This window comes from Agelaius tricolor, unplaced genomic scaffold, assembly GCF_023055355.1.
Source record: "Agelaius tricolor isolate 1412-34295 unplaced genomic scaffold, bAgeTri1.0.p SCAF_5, whole genome shotgun sequence".
Classification (NCBI taxonomy): Eukaryota; Metazoa; Chordata; class Aves; order Passeriformes; family Icteridae; genus Agelaius; species Agelaius tricolor.
The window spans coordinates 53,884,774-53,899,957 of NW_027269265.1; the positions used below are offsets into that span (position 1 = coordinate 53,884,774).

The following is a 15,184-nucleotide window of genomic DNA, read 5'->3' on the forward strand; positions in this document are numbered from 1 at the left end:
CTGCTGGCCACCCGCATTTGGAAGGTGCGGAAAGGCCTCGGGAGCCGGGCCAGGGTGTCACGGTGCTGCCGAGCGGCCCCAGGGGCTCCCGGTGCCCCCCGGGCTGAGGAGGCCCCTCCCCAGGGCCCGGCTGCCCTGGAGAGCCCCCTGTACATCCCCTGCGGCTGCGGCCCCTGCTGCACCCCCTGTGTGACAGCGGCGCGGGAGCTGCAGGACCTGGTGACGCCGCTGTGGCCCGAGGTGTCCTTCCCGCGGGACTCGGAGATGTGGCAGCTGTCGTGGGAGGATCTGGAGCAGCTGCTGGAGCAAGGCCACCTGCCCTGCTGCTCCTCCTCCAGCTCCTCCAGCTCCTCTGAGAGCCCCCAGCCCTCCGGGAGCCCAACAAGATCCCTGATCTGTCGGAAAACATCTGCCGCTGGGAAAGGCTCAGTCCTCCACAGAACCCGACGCTGGTTGAGATCCTCCCCTCTTCCAAGGATGTCGATCCCTCGGAAAGGCTCCTCCAATCCCATCCAGACCCTCTGTGACCTGTGTTGTGCTCCAACTGGAACCTGGCCTGTTCCTGCCAAGAAGCAAGTGGAAGTGTCCTGGAGCCGCCGGTGCCCAATCCATGGCTCCCAGGATCCTGCAGTGGAGCCGTCTGGGCAGACTCTCCGCACGCTGCTGGACAAGAGGCTCCGGCAGCAAAGGCAGCTGTCCCCGTGTCAGGAATGGTCCCTGGAGTTGGCTGTGGAGGATGAGGCTAAGGAAGATCCCCCCACCTGGGATATTTATAGCAAAGGTCTCCATCCCTGCCAGAGCCTCCATGAGATCTGCTGGACTCCAGATGGAGGAGCCCACATGGACAGGTCTCCCTGCTGCCTCGGAGCCGTGGCCATCCGCAGAACTCACCAGGTACCCACAGCCATGAAAAGCCTGGAAATACAAGTGGGAGGCCAAGCCATTCCAGCAAAGCATTCCCAGCAGCCAGTGTCCCTGAGCCGCCGGTGCCCGATGCACGGCTCCCAGGCTGCAGCAGTGCCACAGGAGAAAACCCTCCGGGCAGCGCTGGACAAGAGGCTCCAGCGGGAATGGGAACGCAAGGGAGCTCTCAGGAGATGGCTGTCACGGATCCAGGATCCAGCTCGTGGCAGCAGCTGGCACACTCCGTAGCGTTCTTCCTGCTGGATAAATTCAGGGTTTCCCCAAAAGCTGTCTGGGAGTTCCCACTGTTCTGCTTTCCACTGGGACAGGGTTCCTTTCTTCCCAGGAGCTGGCACATATTTGGCTTGGATTCAGGGCGGGAATGCTGTGGGTAACACATGGGACATGGTCCAGCCAGCTGGAAAACTGGGATGAAGAAGCTGAAAATTCATTTAATTAGAACTAAGAGGTGGGAAAGGGGGAAAGGTGAAAAAGTATTCCAGTCTTCCCACGGGGAGACTGCCCACACCCGAGAGCCCCAGATCCCCCGTGCCCTCTCCGACTGGCTCTGCTGCATCCCTAGCTTCCCACAGCACTTGCTCCAAGGATAAAGAGTGGAACTGGAACTCATTAATAATAATGTCAGTGTCAGAAGCAGTGGGAATCTTTGCTTGGGATAAGAAATGGAGGAAAAATGGAGTGAAATACCATGAAGCGCCAGGTAGAGAGAGGGTGGTGGAAAAGCAGCTTTTAGAATTGGTGAATTTCCCAAACTTATTTCCAGATATTATTATTTTTAAATAATTTTTTATCCCTCCACCACAAAACCATTCCCGTACCTATGAAGATATCTGGAGATAAAAGAGAAATACTTAATTTAAAAACTTCTGGGGAAAAAACAATTATAGATTGAAACATGCAAGAGAATACACAGCAAGGAAATATAAACCCCAATTTTAGCAAGATTAATGCATAATAAATATTAAAGATTCATCTCCCCACAAAACAAGCCAGTTTCTTATTGTCCAAACTGGCAAAGAGCAGACTCACAGATTTTGATGTCTATGAAGCATCCAGAGACCTCAAAACTGGAATTCTTTGTGTTCCAGACTCTGAATGATTTTTCGGCTGTTACAGAATTCCCTCTAAAACTGGGATTTTCATTTATAACCACGGTTTAAGCCACTTCTCTGGAGAAAGAGAAACAGTGTCTTTGTGTTCAAATTTTATTCTGAAAACAAAACCCATCCCATGGCTCTGACAAGCAAAACACTATAGAAAATACAGAATAAAATAAGAAATAAAAGGTTTTAATTCCCATCCTGGGACCTGTAAGTGTGTACAACACGGAAAAATGCCTCTGGAATTCAGGGACTAAGAGGCTGCAGTTCTAGGCTTATGGATATTTTTATTTTTAAGCATTTCTAAGCAAATTTCAGGCTGGGAGAGCTGCAGTCTGGGCTTAGCTTTCCCTGGATTACACACTAAAAGAGGGCCAGGACATTGCTGGAATTCGGATCACAACTGGGTTTTGAATAAGGAGAGTGACCACAAAAAGGGAAGGAAAAACCTTAATGAACTCTCTTTAAAGGGAGAATTTTACCTCATTACTTGAAGTCTCCTTCCCAATTCCAGCTTGCCTTCCGCTCCTATCTTTCCAGCTTCTGCTTGCATCTACCTTTTCTGGGGTGGGTGGGATCAGGCTGAAATCTAACTTGTCCTGAGTCTGCTCTGGAACTATTCAGCTTTGGAATTCTGAAATCTGGGCATGTTTGTGCCCAGAAGCTGTTCCACTCTGCTGGCCTCATCCATTCCTTCCCATCGCTAACACGCAGCACTGACACACAACTGTCATTAGTCTAAAATTCCTCATTAAGCCCCCCAAAAACCCAATCCCAGAGGTCTGTGGGCGCCCGATGCGGTTACTTTGCCTTTTTACTCTTTGTGGCCGGGGTGCCGTTGGGCTTGGAGTTGGTCTTGGCTTTCTTCTTGGCCCCTCCCTTGGGCTCCGGCTCCTTGCGCTTGGCCGAGGTGATGGAGCCCGTGACCTTGAAGAAGTCGTCGAGCCGGCCCTGGGTGCTCCCCTGGCGGCTCTTGCTCAGCCTCTTGACGCCGTTGCGGATGCGCTCCTCGTTGAACTGCTTCTCCCCGCACATGAACTGCACCAGCTGCTCCTCGTCCGGCTCGCCCCACTTCAGCTCCACGGCCTCGGGATCGATCACGTCGGGCTCCAGGAAGAGCTTCTGGGCCTCCTTGTGCAGCCAGTTCTCAGGCAGGGGGTACTTCTTGGTGTCGAGCTGCTGCACGATCCTCTCGATGGATTTGTGCTCCCGGATGAGCTCCACGGCGCGCTTCGGCCCGATGCCGCGGATGCTGCCGCAGTAGTCGCAGCCCAGCAGGATGCACAGGTCCACAAACTGCTCCCAGGTCAGCTGCAGATCCTGCAGGATCCGGTTCAGGTGGAACTCCTGGATGGGCAGCTTCTTGGTCTCGCTGGCCGTGAGGTGCCGCATCAGCACGGGGCTGCCGAAGGTGAGGCAATCCATGTCCTCCGTAGCGGCGGCATACACCTTCCCAGCCTTCACCAGGGCGGCACAGCTGGCCTCGGCCTCGCCGGGTGCCTCCACGTAGGGAATTCCCATCAGGGTCAGCAGCTTCTTGCACTCCTGTGTGTGCTGCGGGGTCACCTTGACCAGCCTCTTGCTGTACTTCTCAATGTTCTCCTCCTCCCCGGCCTCCTGCGCTTCCTGCAGGTGCTTCTCCGCCTCGGCCCGGCGCTCTGTGCGCTTGGCCAGCTCCCCGGATTTCAGCTGCGGGGGCTTCCCGTCGAACACGTACACCGGCTTGATGCCGTTCTCCACCATGCGGATGGTGCGGTAGAACATTCCCATCAGGTGGCTGGTGGTCTCCCCGTCCTCGTTCTGGAGCACGTCAGCTCCCTGCCGCACTGCGATCAGGAACTGGTAGATGCTCATGGAGGCGTCGATGGCCACTTTCCGGCCGAAGTAGGACTTGATGTCGTTCTCCCGGATGGCCCCAGGAGCCACGTCGGCAATAAGCTTGGCCAAGCCATGGATTCCCATCCTGGGGAAGGGAAAAGGGGGATGTTGAGAGCGGGCTCTGCATGAGGAATGCTAGGCCACCCAAGGAGGGGGAAGCAAAGAGGGCAGTGCTTCCCCTGCAAACCATCACTCCAAGGGCTGCGGCCTCTACTGGCAGCCCTCATCCCGAATCCTGCCTCAGGCCACCCTTATCCCTCAACACTCCCTCTCGGCCCATCATTACTCCCCTTCCAACCTCTGCCCCTCCCATCCCAATCCCCCTCCCCAAAATTCGATTATCTCCACCATTACAACCATCTAGACCCCATAAGCTCCCCAGTCTTATCTCCTTATTTCCAAACTCCCCAGGCCTGCTATCAACCCCTCTTCCGCCTGTCTCAGACCCTCCGTTTCCCTCAGCCATTACCCCTTCAGGGCCCCCGTTCTCCCTCAGTGGCCATTACCGCCTCAGAGCTCCCGATTCCCATCAGATCGCCGTTCCCCCTCAGACGCCATTACCCCTCAGAGCCCCCGTTTCCCCTCAGATCCCCGTTATCCCTCAGCCATTCCCCCTCAGAGCCCCCGTTTCCCCTCAGATCCCCCCGTTATCCCTCAGCCATTACCCGGCCGCTCGCGCGCCGCCTCTCCCGCGCTCCGCCGCCGAGCCCGCCGGGAGCCGCCGCCGGCCAATGGGGAAGCGGCTCGCGCTCGCCGCGCCTCGTTCCCGCCCTCACTTCCACTTCCGGCGGCAGAGGGGGGCGGACGTGCGGCGGCGGGAGCGGAGCCGACGTGTCGCAGCAGGGACCGGCGACATGGTGAGGGCGGGGATGGGGGGAACCGGGGATTGCTACAGGGGGCTCGGCCCGGTGGCTGCCCGGCCCCGCTGAACACTGCCGTGTCCCCGCAGGAGCTGGAGGCGATGAGCAGATATACGAGCCCGGTGAACCCGGCCGTGTTCCCGCACCTCACCGTGGTGCTGCTGGCCATCGGCATGTTCTTCACCGCCTGGTTCTTCGTGTATCCCCGCGGCTGAGCGCAAGGTCCCCTTGCGGTGCCTTCCAGTCCCGGATTATCGCCCTGATTCCCGGGGGCAGGGGAGCGGGTGGGGGTCCCCTCGCCTTATTGTGCCTCTGTTTTATCACCTTAACCCCCGGCCTGGCAGCTACGAGGTGACATCCACCAAGTACACCCGGGACATCTACAAGGAGCTGCTGATCTCGCTGGTGGCCTCGCTGTTCATGGGCTTCGGCGTCCTGTTCCTGCTGCTCTGGGTCGGGATCTACGTCTGAACCCCCAGGGGGGCCTGGATGGGGGATTCGGGAAAGCTCTTTTTATATTTCTTTTGTATTTCAACGAGAAAACGCCTGTAGCAGGTGTGGTCTGTGACAGGCAGTGACCCACAGGTGAATAAAGGTGGCTCTGTGACACACCTGCCTGGGGACTGCTGGTTTGTCCTTTTTTTTTTTTTTTTAACCTGGCTTTTCCAAAGGGCTTGGGTAGAATTATGGGAAGTCTAAGGCTGGAAAAGCCCTCTAGGATCACCCAGTCCAACCACTCCTCCAGCACTGCCAAGGCCACCACTAACCCGTGTCCCCAAGTGCCACAGCCACACAGCTTTTGAATCCCTCCAGGGATGGGGACTCCACCTCTGGAGCCTGTTCCAGTGCTCTAAAACCCTTTCCATGAAGGAATTTTTCCTAATGCCCAACCTAAACCTCCCCCGGTGCAGCTTGAGGCTGTCTCCTGTTGTCCTGTCACTTTCCCTGGGAGAAGGAGCTGGCTGCACACTCCTGTCATGGAGTTGAGCAGAGTGGAAAGGTCCCTCCTGAGCCTCCCTTTCTCCATATTGGCACAAGATCTTTGGGATCTTGAGTACTTTGGGACGTGGCCAGTGTTTTATCCCAGATTTCTGTGCTGTGTGTGGTCACAGGTGTTCCAGTGCCACCTTGTGTCCTGGTGCAGCCAGGCTGTGCAGAATGAATCCTAAATCTGCTTTTAATCCCTCAGCCCTCTTTGCCATCACATCCCCTCACCCTTCTTTTGGGAATGCTGTGCCTGTTCTCATCCCTAACCAGGAGTTTTGTGGTGCTGGATGTGCCCTTCATTAATTCCTGAATTAACTGCCTGGCCTAGAAACAAGGAATTGATTTATATGTCTGCAAGAGGCAGATTGGAATTTTAGACCGGATTTCAAACCATTCCACTTCAAAATCACAAATCCAAGCCCCGATTTCCTATTTGGGAAGGAAGATTTCCTTACGTGGACTTTTGGATCCTTCTGGACCTGAGTCTGCCCTCTGAAGTGAGCAATGTGATATCAGAGGCAGGTTTTCCTTTTCCTTTCTTTTTCCTTCCTTTCTTCATTTTCCCCTCCTTTTTTCCTCTTCCTCCTTTCTTTGTCCTTCTGCTTTCTTTTTCCTTTTCCCTTTGTCCATTTAACCTTTCTTTTCCCTCTTTATTTTCTTCATTTTCTCCTGCTTCCTTCATTTTCCCTTCCTAATTTCTTTCCCCTTCTTCCTTTCTTTTTCCTCCTTCCTTTTTCCTTTTTATCCCCATTCCAAAGAACCTTGACTGGGCATATCCAGAAACTTCCACTGATTAAAGACTTGGAATTTCCTCTATCCCGTGGGCAGCTTTACAGCCATTCACCTGAGTTATTCCATCAGAAAGGAGGGAGGAAAGCACCAGGAGCCATCCTTGGATACAAAGCAGTATTTATATATTTTATTCATATGGGCACATTTACCTCCAGCATAAAACAAAGTCTAAATAAGCAAAACAAAACAAACAAACAAACAAAAAAAAAATCCGGGGAATCCGGAAACTCAGCCCTCAAATTCAGCAAAATATAAATATAAATCAGGAAGAAAAGAGGGAAACCACGCTTGTTCCCCACAAATAAAAACCAGGAATCAATAATAACCTGCTACAAATGCAACTCTACGAACTGGCTGGCAAAATACAGTGATTAAAGCTGTGGCAGCAACATTTAAACCAACAAAATTAGTGCTTTACGTGGTGTTTTTTTCCTTAATTCTTCCAGTGATGCCATAGTCTCTATTTACAGGCTTTAAGCTCCAACAGTAGGACAGAAGAGTTGGGAATTTGCTTTTGAAACAACTCCCAAACAGCCTCGTTCTCCACCCTTTTGTCTTCCTTCCAGCCAGGAATGTCTCTTTGCCGCTGGATGGGGAGGGATTTCCCCAAGCTGGAAGGTGGGCTCAGAATTCCCTCCGTCCCACGCAGGGAAAGGCCTGATTGTGAACTCTCTTGGTACTGATTGGGGACAGGGAAGGGGCAGAGATGCATTTTGGGGGGGAAATCCATGCAGACAGCTGTTTCCACGGGCCTGGAAGCAATTCCACGACTCCTTCATTTTATAATTCTGAGCCCCTTTGGAGCTCGTTGCTGTCTCGCTGGGCAGCAGCCGATGGATGATTTTTATCATGGAATCCTGGAATGGTTTGGGCGGGAAGGGACCTTAAAGCCCTTTCAGTCCCACTCCCTGCCATGGGCAGGGACACCTTCCACTAGTCCAGGCAGCTCCAAACCCATTGTACCTGTCCTGGAACACTTCCAGGGATGGAACATCCAAAACTTCTCTGGGCAACCTGTGCCACTTTAAGACATAAGGTACTATTGACACTAAAAACTTCATCCTGAATCCCTGTCCTCTCCTGATCCCAGGGATTGCTGCCAGCTCCATGTGGGTAGGGCTGGCTGTGGCACTCCAGGAATTGCCACATCCCAGTTAAACCACCCGGGCACCATGTCTGAGGCAGCACTTGGGAATATATGGGGGAAAACACTGTTCCTTGGGGCTGTTCTGTAAGGAAAAAGGCACTAGAGATGTTTCCAGGCACTTGGTTTGTTGGGAATCTCCCTAAATCCCATGGCTGAGCATCCTGGGGACACCTGAGAGATCCCAACTCCTCCTGGGCCACCACTGATTGATTCCTTCCCTCAGGAGTGGGGTGGAATGTACTGGAATGTCTTGGCTGAGGGGGGTGGTGATTGCAGGCTCTGGCCCCCCCAACATTCCCTGTTTCCTCTTCCAGGAGCTTTTATCCCAGCTCAGCATCACTCACCTGAGGAAGGATGTGCCAGCCTGGGCCACTGATTGCCAAGGGAACAACAAACCTGCCAAGGAAGTCACTTCCCAGTTTAAAACGAGGAAAAACCACTCAGGGCAGGTGGAGGGAAAAGCACTCAGCTACATCCAGGTGTTTCCTTCCCAATTTTAGGGAAAAACAGAGAATCCTGCTGAGCATGGAGCCCCCCTGCTTGTGCATAGGTATTCCCAGGCCTTGGGGTGTCCTGTTGTCCCACTGAGCTTCCCAAAACTGGGTTTTCCAACTGCTTGGCTGCTCGCAATGCCCGGCTCACCCACTATTCCCTGCTTCCCAGGACTCAGTGGATTTTAGTAACTATAATTCAGGCCTTGAAACCTCCCTACAAACAGTTCTTGGGGGCAGATGCCAAATCCAAGTGACATCACCAGGAATTTCAGGGCTGCTTCGTTGGGATAAGCTCAGGGGGGGGATGATGGGAGATAAAACCAGACGTGCCCAGGAACCATCACTTTACCTGGATAAAACCCATCTTTGTTTTTCCACAGCAGCTTTAGAATGTCCTTAGGATCAGCACGTGGCATTCCCCCCTCACTTGTTTCCTCAGGGAAATCCATCTTGGAATACCCTGGAGGTGGCTGAGCCTGCAGGAATGCAGACAACTCCTCTGTAGCACAAGGAGCAGGACGGGGAGGAGGAAGCACAGGGAGCCACTTGGCTTTCCCACAGGACACACGTGGCTCAATGGGGCCAGAAGGAAATTCCTGGGTTTTTTTTTTTTACGGCTTAAACCCCACAAGAATTCAGTAGTTTAGCAATTTAAGGACTTGTAACAGTAAAATATCCCAAATCCCCCCAGCATAGATCTGTGAGGGCAGGGACAGGCTGCAGCTGCTGCCATCCCAACTTTTGGGAGAACACCACCTCTCTCCTGAGACCGAGATCCTGCCTGGACACAGATCCTGGTGCTCCCAGGGACTTGGCCTTGCTCTGCAGGGCACTCCAGGCTTTGCCAGTGCTGCACATCTGGGCAGAGGTTGGCACTGGCTCCAGAGCTGACCAGGCAGCTCCGCACACGCCGCTTCCGAGCGGACAAAAACGGATCCTACCACACTGAATGTGGGTAAGTGCTGGTCATTTGTCACCCCTGGCTTGGGGACAAGTGCCCCCAGGTGTGGCATGGCCTCAGCAGCAGCTTGAGTGGGGGTTTTATCCATCCAGACCTGGATATCCCACATGGATATGGGATTTAAGAGCACAAAGAAGAGGGGGGATGATGTCGAAGCTGCTCCTTCTCCGGTTGTTCCTAGAGGAACGTGTCCATTGGCAGGTCCGGGAGTCTCTGGGAAGTCTGTGGGAAGTGGCCCTGGGCCAAGCAGAAGGAACAGCAACTCCAGTGTAGAACTTCCAGTAGGTCCAGGCACAGCCGTCCTTTCCAGGCCAAACTCCAGCGTTTGGCTCTTGGAAAGGGCTCCAGTGTTGAAGCAATTCCAGTGTTGTGAAGAACTGATGTGGGACATCTGGGAGCACCGGGTGGGGCTCCTGTCCATGGAAGGAGCATCCCTCTGGGATGTGGCAGAGCTGTCCACGCTCAGTCCGGTGTGATGCTTCCAAATCCAGTGTTGGAAGGGGAGGGGGAAGTGATGGAGGACACAAACATCCCCCTAAGGGAAGGAGAGGGGTGTGGGATGCTGGGAATAGGTGCGAGGTCCCCCCAGGAGCCACCACAGGGCTGGTGGTGGCTTTTAGGTCCTGTCTGTCCTGAGCTTCAGTGTCTCCAGCCATCACCATTCCAGCTCCGGAGCTGCCGCAGGACATGGGGATGAGGCGGGGCTGGGGGCCAGCGGAGCAGGGAATTCGGGAGGCTCCCAGTGGCACCAGTTCCCCTCCTGTCTCCGAGCAGAGGGCACTGGTGCTGCCGGGACTCACTCACAGAGCCAGTAGAACTGGAAGTAATAGTCAGTGAAGAGGTGTCCCAGCTGCTCCAGGGAAGTGCTGCAGTCAGCTCGGCCCTAGGAACGGGAAAAGCAGCTTAGAGAGAGAGGGGTGCTACTCCAAGGGTGGAATTCTGCCTGGATTATGGGCTGGGGCAGGGACAGATCATCCTCCTACCACCCACAGGACTGTGGGAAGCTCCTGCATTCCCCACATTTCATAAATCCCCCATTTCTCTCCTTCCACGTGGCCCTGGACAAGCTGTGGGTACTCACCGGCTGCGCCACTCGGAAGTGGTAGGAAAACTCCCGGAAGGACAGCATCACCAGGGGCCAGCGGTGCGAGGTGTCCTGGGGAGGGAAGGGGAACAGCTGGTCAGGGATCAGCTTGGGGGGTGGCCTCCAGGCTGGATCTGTGAGGAAATCCACAGCCTCGTGCTGTCAAGTGACCCCATGGATGTCTCCTAGAGCACAAGTGGGATGAAGAAGGGCTCTGGGAGCTGGAGGGGCTCAGCCGGGAGGAAAGGAGGCTCCAGATGGACCTTCTGGCTCTACTGGAAGTAGAGATGGTCCAGATGGACCTACTGGAAGTTCTGCATAACTCCCTGACCCGAGAGGGCAGCCAGGTGGGATCAGGCTCTGCTCCCAGGGAACAAAGGACAGGATGAGAGGAAATGGCCTCAAGCTGTGCCAGGGGAGGTTTAAGTTGGGTATTAGGGAAAATTCCTTCATGGGAAGGGCTGCCCAGGACAGCAGAGGAGTCCTCACTCCTGGAGGGATTTAAAAGTTGTGTGGATGTGGCACCTGGGGACACTGTGGCCTTGGCAGTGCTGGGGGAATGGCTGGACTTTTCCAACCTCAGTGATTCCACGTATAATTTGTGAGCTGTCCCCTTCTCCCTTCCCTACCTGTGCATCTGTGGAGTTGGTGGAGCTGTTCCTGCTCACAGCGTCCTGGCAGGGATCACTGGAGACAAGGTCACAAAGGGAGATGGACACAGTGGAGGAGGAGCTGGGAAGAGAGGACACCATGAGGGTGTGGAAGGGGGAACAAGTGTCCCTTTCCCATGGAGACGCCATGGCCACATCAGCCACTCCAGGGGCTCCCAAAGGACATGATCCATGGGCACTCACTTCATCTCCAGGGTCAGGTTGGTGTTCACGGCTGTCTGCTGGCTCACAGGGATGCGGTAGCTGAAATTCCCAGCCCTGGGAACACAGAAAGAACATCAGATGTCACCAGGCTGTGGGAAGGTCAGGACAGGACTCAAAATCCCTGGCAGGCCGAGAGCTCAGAGGGAAAAACTTCCCAATGTCCCAAGGATGAGCCCACCACCAAACACAACCCCTGAGGGAAAGCTGGGAGCACCAGCTCCTCTTCCCATCGAGCAGCAAGAGGTAATGGCAGGAAGCATCCAAGAAAATCTTGGAAAAACTCCCAGATTTTCCTATTTGCTGCTCCCACTAAGGTGCCACCAGCCAGCCCTTCTGGCTCACCTGCAGGCGTCAGCAGCAGCGCAGTACTGGGAATGGATGGCCAGGTTGATCTCCAGGATCCGAATGGATTGCAGCACCGGGCTCGGCCCTAGCAGGGAGAGAACAGGCGCTGTTTAGGAACAGCAAAGGGTGGAAAATCCCGAGGCTGGAAGAGAAAGAAGCTGGGATCCACGTACCATCCGTGCCGGGCTGCTCCGTGCGGGGCCGCTCGCTCACCGGCTGCCGGAGGCTGCGCTGCTGCCGGGAGTTGCTGCGGGAGAGCGAGAGGTTGGAGATGTACTTGGATTTGCCCTGGATGTGGGAGAAGGGGGAGGAGGGGCTGGCATTGGGGCTGCCGAAGCTCTGAGACCTGTCAGGAGTCTTTGGCCACTTGGTGTAGGAGGCGGATTTCCCGGTGATGCCCCTGGATTTGGCTTTGATATTTGTCACTGGCAGGAGGGAGGGCTGGCTTTGGTCTGCGGAAAAATGGGAGAGAAGGTTGTGCTGAGAGGCGGAGAAAGGCTGGGAGCACTGGGATCTTCCCGTCCCCGTGTCACCTCCTGATGCTCCCCAGGTTGCCCAGAGAAGCTGTGGCTGCCCCTGGATCCCTGGAAGTGTTCCAGGCCAGGCTGGACAGGACTTGGAGCTACCTGGGAATAGTGGAAGGTTCCCTGTCCATGGCAGGGGTGGAACCAGATGGGATTTAAGGTCCCTTCTGACACAAAACATTCCAGGAGTCTGTGCTTCCATTCCCTCTGTACCTGATGGAGCTGATGATGGAATGAGGAGGGAATGAGGTCAGACCTCAAGGCAGGGCTGCTCAGGTGAGCTCTGCCTGGTGTAGCTTCCCATGACTTTTTGCTGGCAACATGGGAAGCTCCAAATCCTTTTTAGCTCCCACACACCCCTGGCAACAGGATCCAAACTGCATCACATGGGCACAGAAGGACATAAAGGATACATCCAAGGATAAGGATAGAAAGGGTATGGCCATTAGAGACCTTCCAAAGGAGTGGAAAGAGGATTTGGAGGGGAGAAGGAGCTGGAATTGTTCATCCTGGAGGAGACTGAGGAGATCTTCTCACAAGGAACACAAGGAGGACACGAGGTGACACAAACCTTGGAGATGTCCCAGCATTTCTGGGAATCTGGGCTGGCCCTCACCTGTCCGGTTGGTGGCATGGGCAGGGCTGGTCTCCGAGGGGACAGTGGAGGAGATGGCAGTGGGAGCAATGGCGCAGCACGTGGAAAAACAGGGAGGGCTGAAACAGGCCAGCACACCGCGACCAGGAACACCAAGGGCCACTCCATGTGTCTCATCTGGGACTGCAGGGACACAGGGAATAAATAAGTCAAAGGATGGAACAGGAGCAGCACCTGGTGTCCTGCAGCCCTTCCATGACACCAGAGCCATCCCAATCCATCACCCACCATGGTCTGGGGGGGTCCTGCTGCTGGCCCCGCTGGATGTGGCCGTGGATCGCACGATCTGCGTCTTGTCAATGTTCTGGCTTGACCTGGAATGCAGGAAAAGATGCTGGAAACCTCCCGGACAATGGGGTCACTTGTAGGTGGGGAGAACAGTGGCTGCAGCTGGAGGATGGGAAGGGGGACATGGAGTAAGTGGAGATGTGGAGGAGAACAGAGTGATCTGGGAAAGGCAGGAGGAAGGCACATGAGCCATGAAAACAGCACGGAGAGCTCAGAAATTCCACAGGGAATGGTGTGGCTGTTCCATGTCTGGCAGGGAGAAGTCCCAGCTGATTCAGAGGACACCAGCAACCCCCCTAGAACATGGTGTACATGGTGGATTTGACTCCCATCAGGAGTCTCCTGGGTGGATTTAGGTGCTTGGGAATCAACAGGCTTCAAGCTCTCACCACTCCCTAAGGAATGTGCCCCTTATTCCTTGAAGACAGACTGTTCCTCACCTTGTTTCTCAGAAACACACACAATCCCCCCACCCCCAAATTCATCCCATGGAATTCCAGGTGTTTCACTGCAGCTATCCAAGACCTGAGCTGAGGACACCACAGGCATCTCGTGAGGGTTAGGGAGACGGGAAAAGGAGGGAATCATTCTGCAGACCTGGGAGAAGGAGCACTTCTGGACACCTGTGTCCATGTCTTACCTGTCCCTGAGCATCGCTCCAGGTTTCTGTGGGATTAACAGAGCTTCACTCATTTAGAGGAATTTAAAAAACACTTTGTCATCTCCAAGATTTGTCTAAATAGAGGGATTTTTTTTTCCAGGTGAAAGGAGACTCAATGCCAGTCTTCAATGAGAATATAGGCACAAGCCTCTGGAGCTTTACCGTCATCCCAGTCTAAATCTAACCCTTATCCCTGAAGTTCCTCCACTGCCTCATCCCTTCTTACAGTTTTATCTTGCTCCCGCTCTCCCTGCAGGATGCAATTTCTTTATTTAACCTTCAACTAACTGATTTTTCCATCTCCTACTCCTAATTGCCCTTCCCTGACAAGACCATAACCCTTCCTCCTGCAATCCCACTGGAAGTCTCACATCCCTTTCTCTGTTTCCAGTTTCTTGGCCTTTCGTGGTGCAGGAAAAAAAGAGGAATTAAGAGAAGGGACGAAGGAATTAAATAATGAAATAATGAAACAGTCACATACCGTGGACACAGAGCAACCGGAATTCCGGGACCCCCATGCCGAAAGAGGGCCAGGAGACAGGCAGTGGGTACAGCAAAGGAGCTACAGGACAGTGCAGGGAGACAAGGAGAGCAGGAAAGTGGGAAGATGACCAGGAGGACAGGGAATCACAGAGGGTATGGAAGATAATGGGAAGGAAAAGACAAAAATGGGGAAATCAAAGACAAAGTGTAAGGAAAATGGGTTGGATGAGAAATGTAAGGAGGAGAGGAGGGAGAAAAACGGGAGAGGGAAAAGAGAGGGAGAAAAAGAGACTCATTATCAGGTTACACAAGCTCCCAAAGCTGATCCAGCCCTGCTGCACCAGTCGGATGAGGCTGTTTTAGTTCAGCTGGAGGCATCCAAGGAACATTCAGCACATCCTAAAAAGAGATTCCCTTTTCCTTCTCCATTCCTCACTTCTTGCACCAGATAATTCAACCACCATCAGACTGGGGCGCGTGGCTGTGCGTGGCAGGGTGTGCAGCTCTGGAACTGTGCTCAGCAATCCCAGTTTCTGTGCTCCCAGGTGTCCTCATCCCTCCCAGTGGTTCCCGAAATACCCACCCATCGATGTCCACGAGATCCTCCTCGCTGCGCAGGCTCAGCACGTAGAGCGTGGACATGGACACCACGCTGGAAAAGAGACAAGGACAGGCTGAGGAGGAGCAGGGAGCAAGGATAGGGCATGGGATCGATCCACCTTCCACGGGATTCCAGCCCAGGAGAGATGGGTGCCCCATCCCTGGAAGTGTTCAAGGCCAGGCTGGAGCAAACTGGGATAGTGGAAGTTCCCAGCTGATGGCAGGGGGTTGGAACCAGATAAACTTTAAGGTCTCTTCCAACCTGAAGCATTCCAGGATTCTCTGGAAGAAGCCATAGACCCACAGCCCCTCTCTGCACACCCCATGGATGGCACAGTCCCAATGGATGAGCTGGATGCAGAAGGCCAGGAGTGGGATCTCACCTGAATGCCATGATGATGACCAGGGCAATGATGGTGCCCTGAAGGAAGCGCTGGCTGATGCAGGCCTGCTCCGGGACAACCGACGGAGACTGCGGTGGAAAAAATCCTGGATCAGCTCATTCAGGACCCCCTGGATCAGCAGA

At 54.3% G+C, this 15,184-nt stretch overlaps 3 protein-coding genes across 6 annotated transcripts in view; 1 reads left to right on the plus strand and 2 right to left on the minus strand.

Annotated features, from left to right (window-relative positions):
* Positions 1 to 2,111: 2,111 nt before the first annotated feature.
* On the minus strand, positions 2,112 to 4,666 carry FEN1 (flap structure-specific endonuclease 1). Its single transcript, XM_071428188.1, has 2 exons — positions 4,568 to 4,666; positions 2,112 to 3,987 (listed from the first exon to the last, which is right to left on the minus strand). Exon 2 carries the CDS (start codon positions 3,984 to 3,986, stop codon positions 2,826 to 2,828), a length of 1,161 nt encoding a protein of 386 aa, XP_071284289.1. The 5' UTR covers position 3,987; positions 4,568 to 4,666; the 3' UTR covers positions 2,112 to 2,825.
* Positions 4,619 to 5,371, plus strand: TMEM258 (transmembrane protein 258). The gene is made up of 3 exons (XM_071428190.1): positions 4,619 to 4,759; positions 4,852 to 4,961; positions 5,107 to 5,371. Exons 1-3 carry the CDS (start codon positions 4,634 to 4,636, stop codon positions 5,231 to 5,233), a joined length of 363 nt encoding a protein of 120 aa, XP_071284291.1. The 5' UTR covers positions 4,619 to 4,633; the 3' UTR covers positions 5,234 to 5,371.
* Positions 5,372 to 6,641: 1,270 nt separating this feature from the next.
* The window catches only part of MYRF (myelin regulatory factor), a 44,308-nt gene continuing 35,765 nt past the window's right edge, over positions 6,642 to 15,184 (minus strand). The window contains exons 17-28 of one of the 4 annotated variants that reach the window (XM_071428186.1): positions 15,042 to 15,130; positions 14,642 to 14,710; positions 14,057 to 14,137; positions 12,855 to 12,940; positions 12,588 to 12,749; positions 11,794 to 11,899; positions 11,621 to 11,694; positions 11,445 to 11,532; positions 11,082 to 11,156; positions 10,857 to 10,959; positions 10,225 to 10,299; positions 6,642 to 10,026 (exon numbers count right to left, since the gene is read on the minus strand). In XM_071428186.1, the coding sequence (XP_071284287.1) occupies positions 9,940 to 10,026; positions 10,225 to 10,299; positions 10,857 to 10,959; positions 11,082 to 11,156; positions 11,445 to 11,532; positions 11,621 to 11,694; positions 11,794 to 11,899; positions 12,588 to 12,749; positions 12,855 to 12,940; positions 14,057 to 14,137; positions 14,642 to 14,710; positions 15,042 to 15,130 (1,095 nt within the window). In that variant the 3' untranslated portion in view covers positions 6,642 to 9,939. Of the gene's footprint in view, positions 10,027 to 10,224; positions 10,300 to 10,856; positions 10,960 to 11,081; positions 11,157 to 11,444; positions 11,533 to 11,620; positions 11,900 to 12,587; positions 12,750 to 12,854; positions 12,941 to 14,056; positions 14,138 to 14,641; positions 14,711 to 15,041; positions 15,131 to 15,184 lie in introns of all 4 variants that reach the window. The other 3 variants (XM_071428187.1, XM_071428184.1, XM_071428185.1) reach the window with 3 other exon arrangements.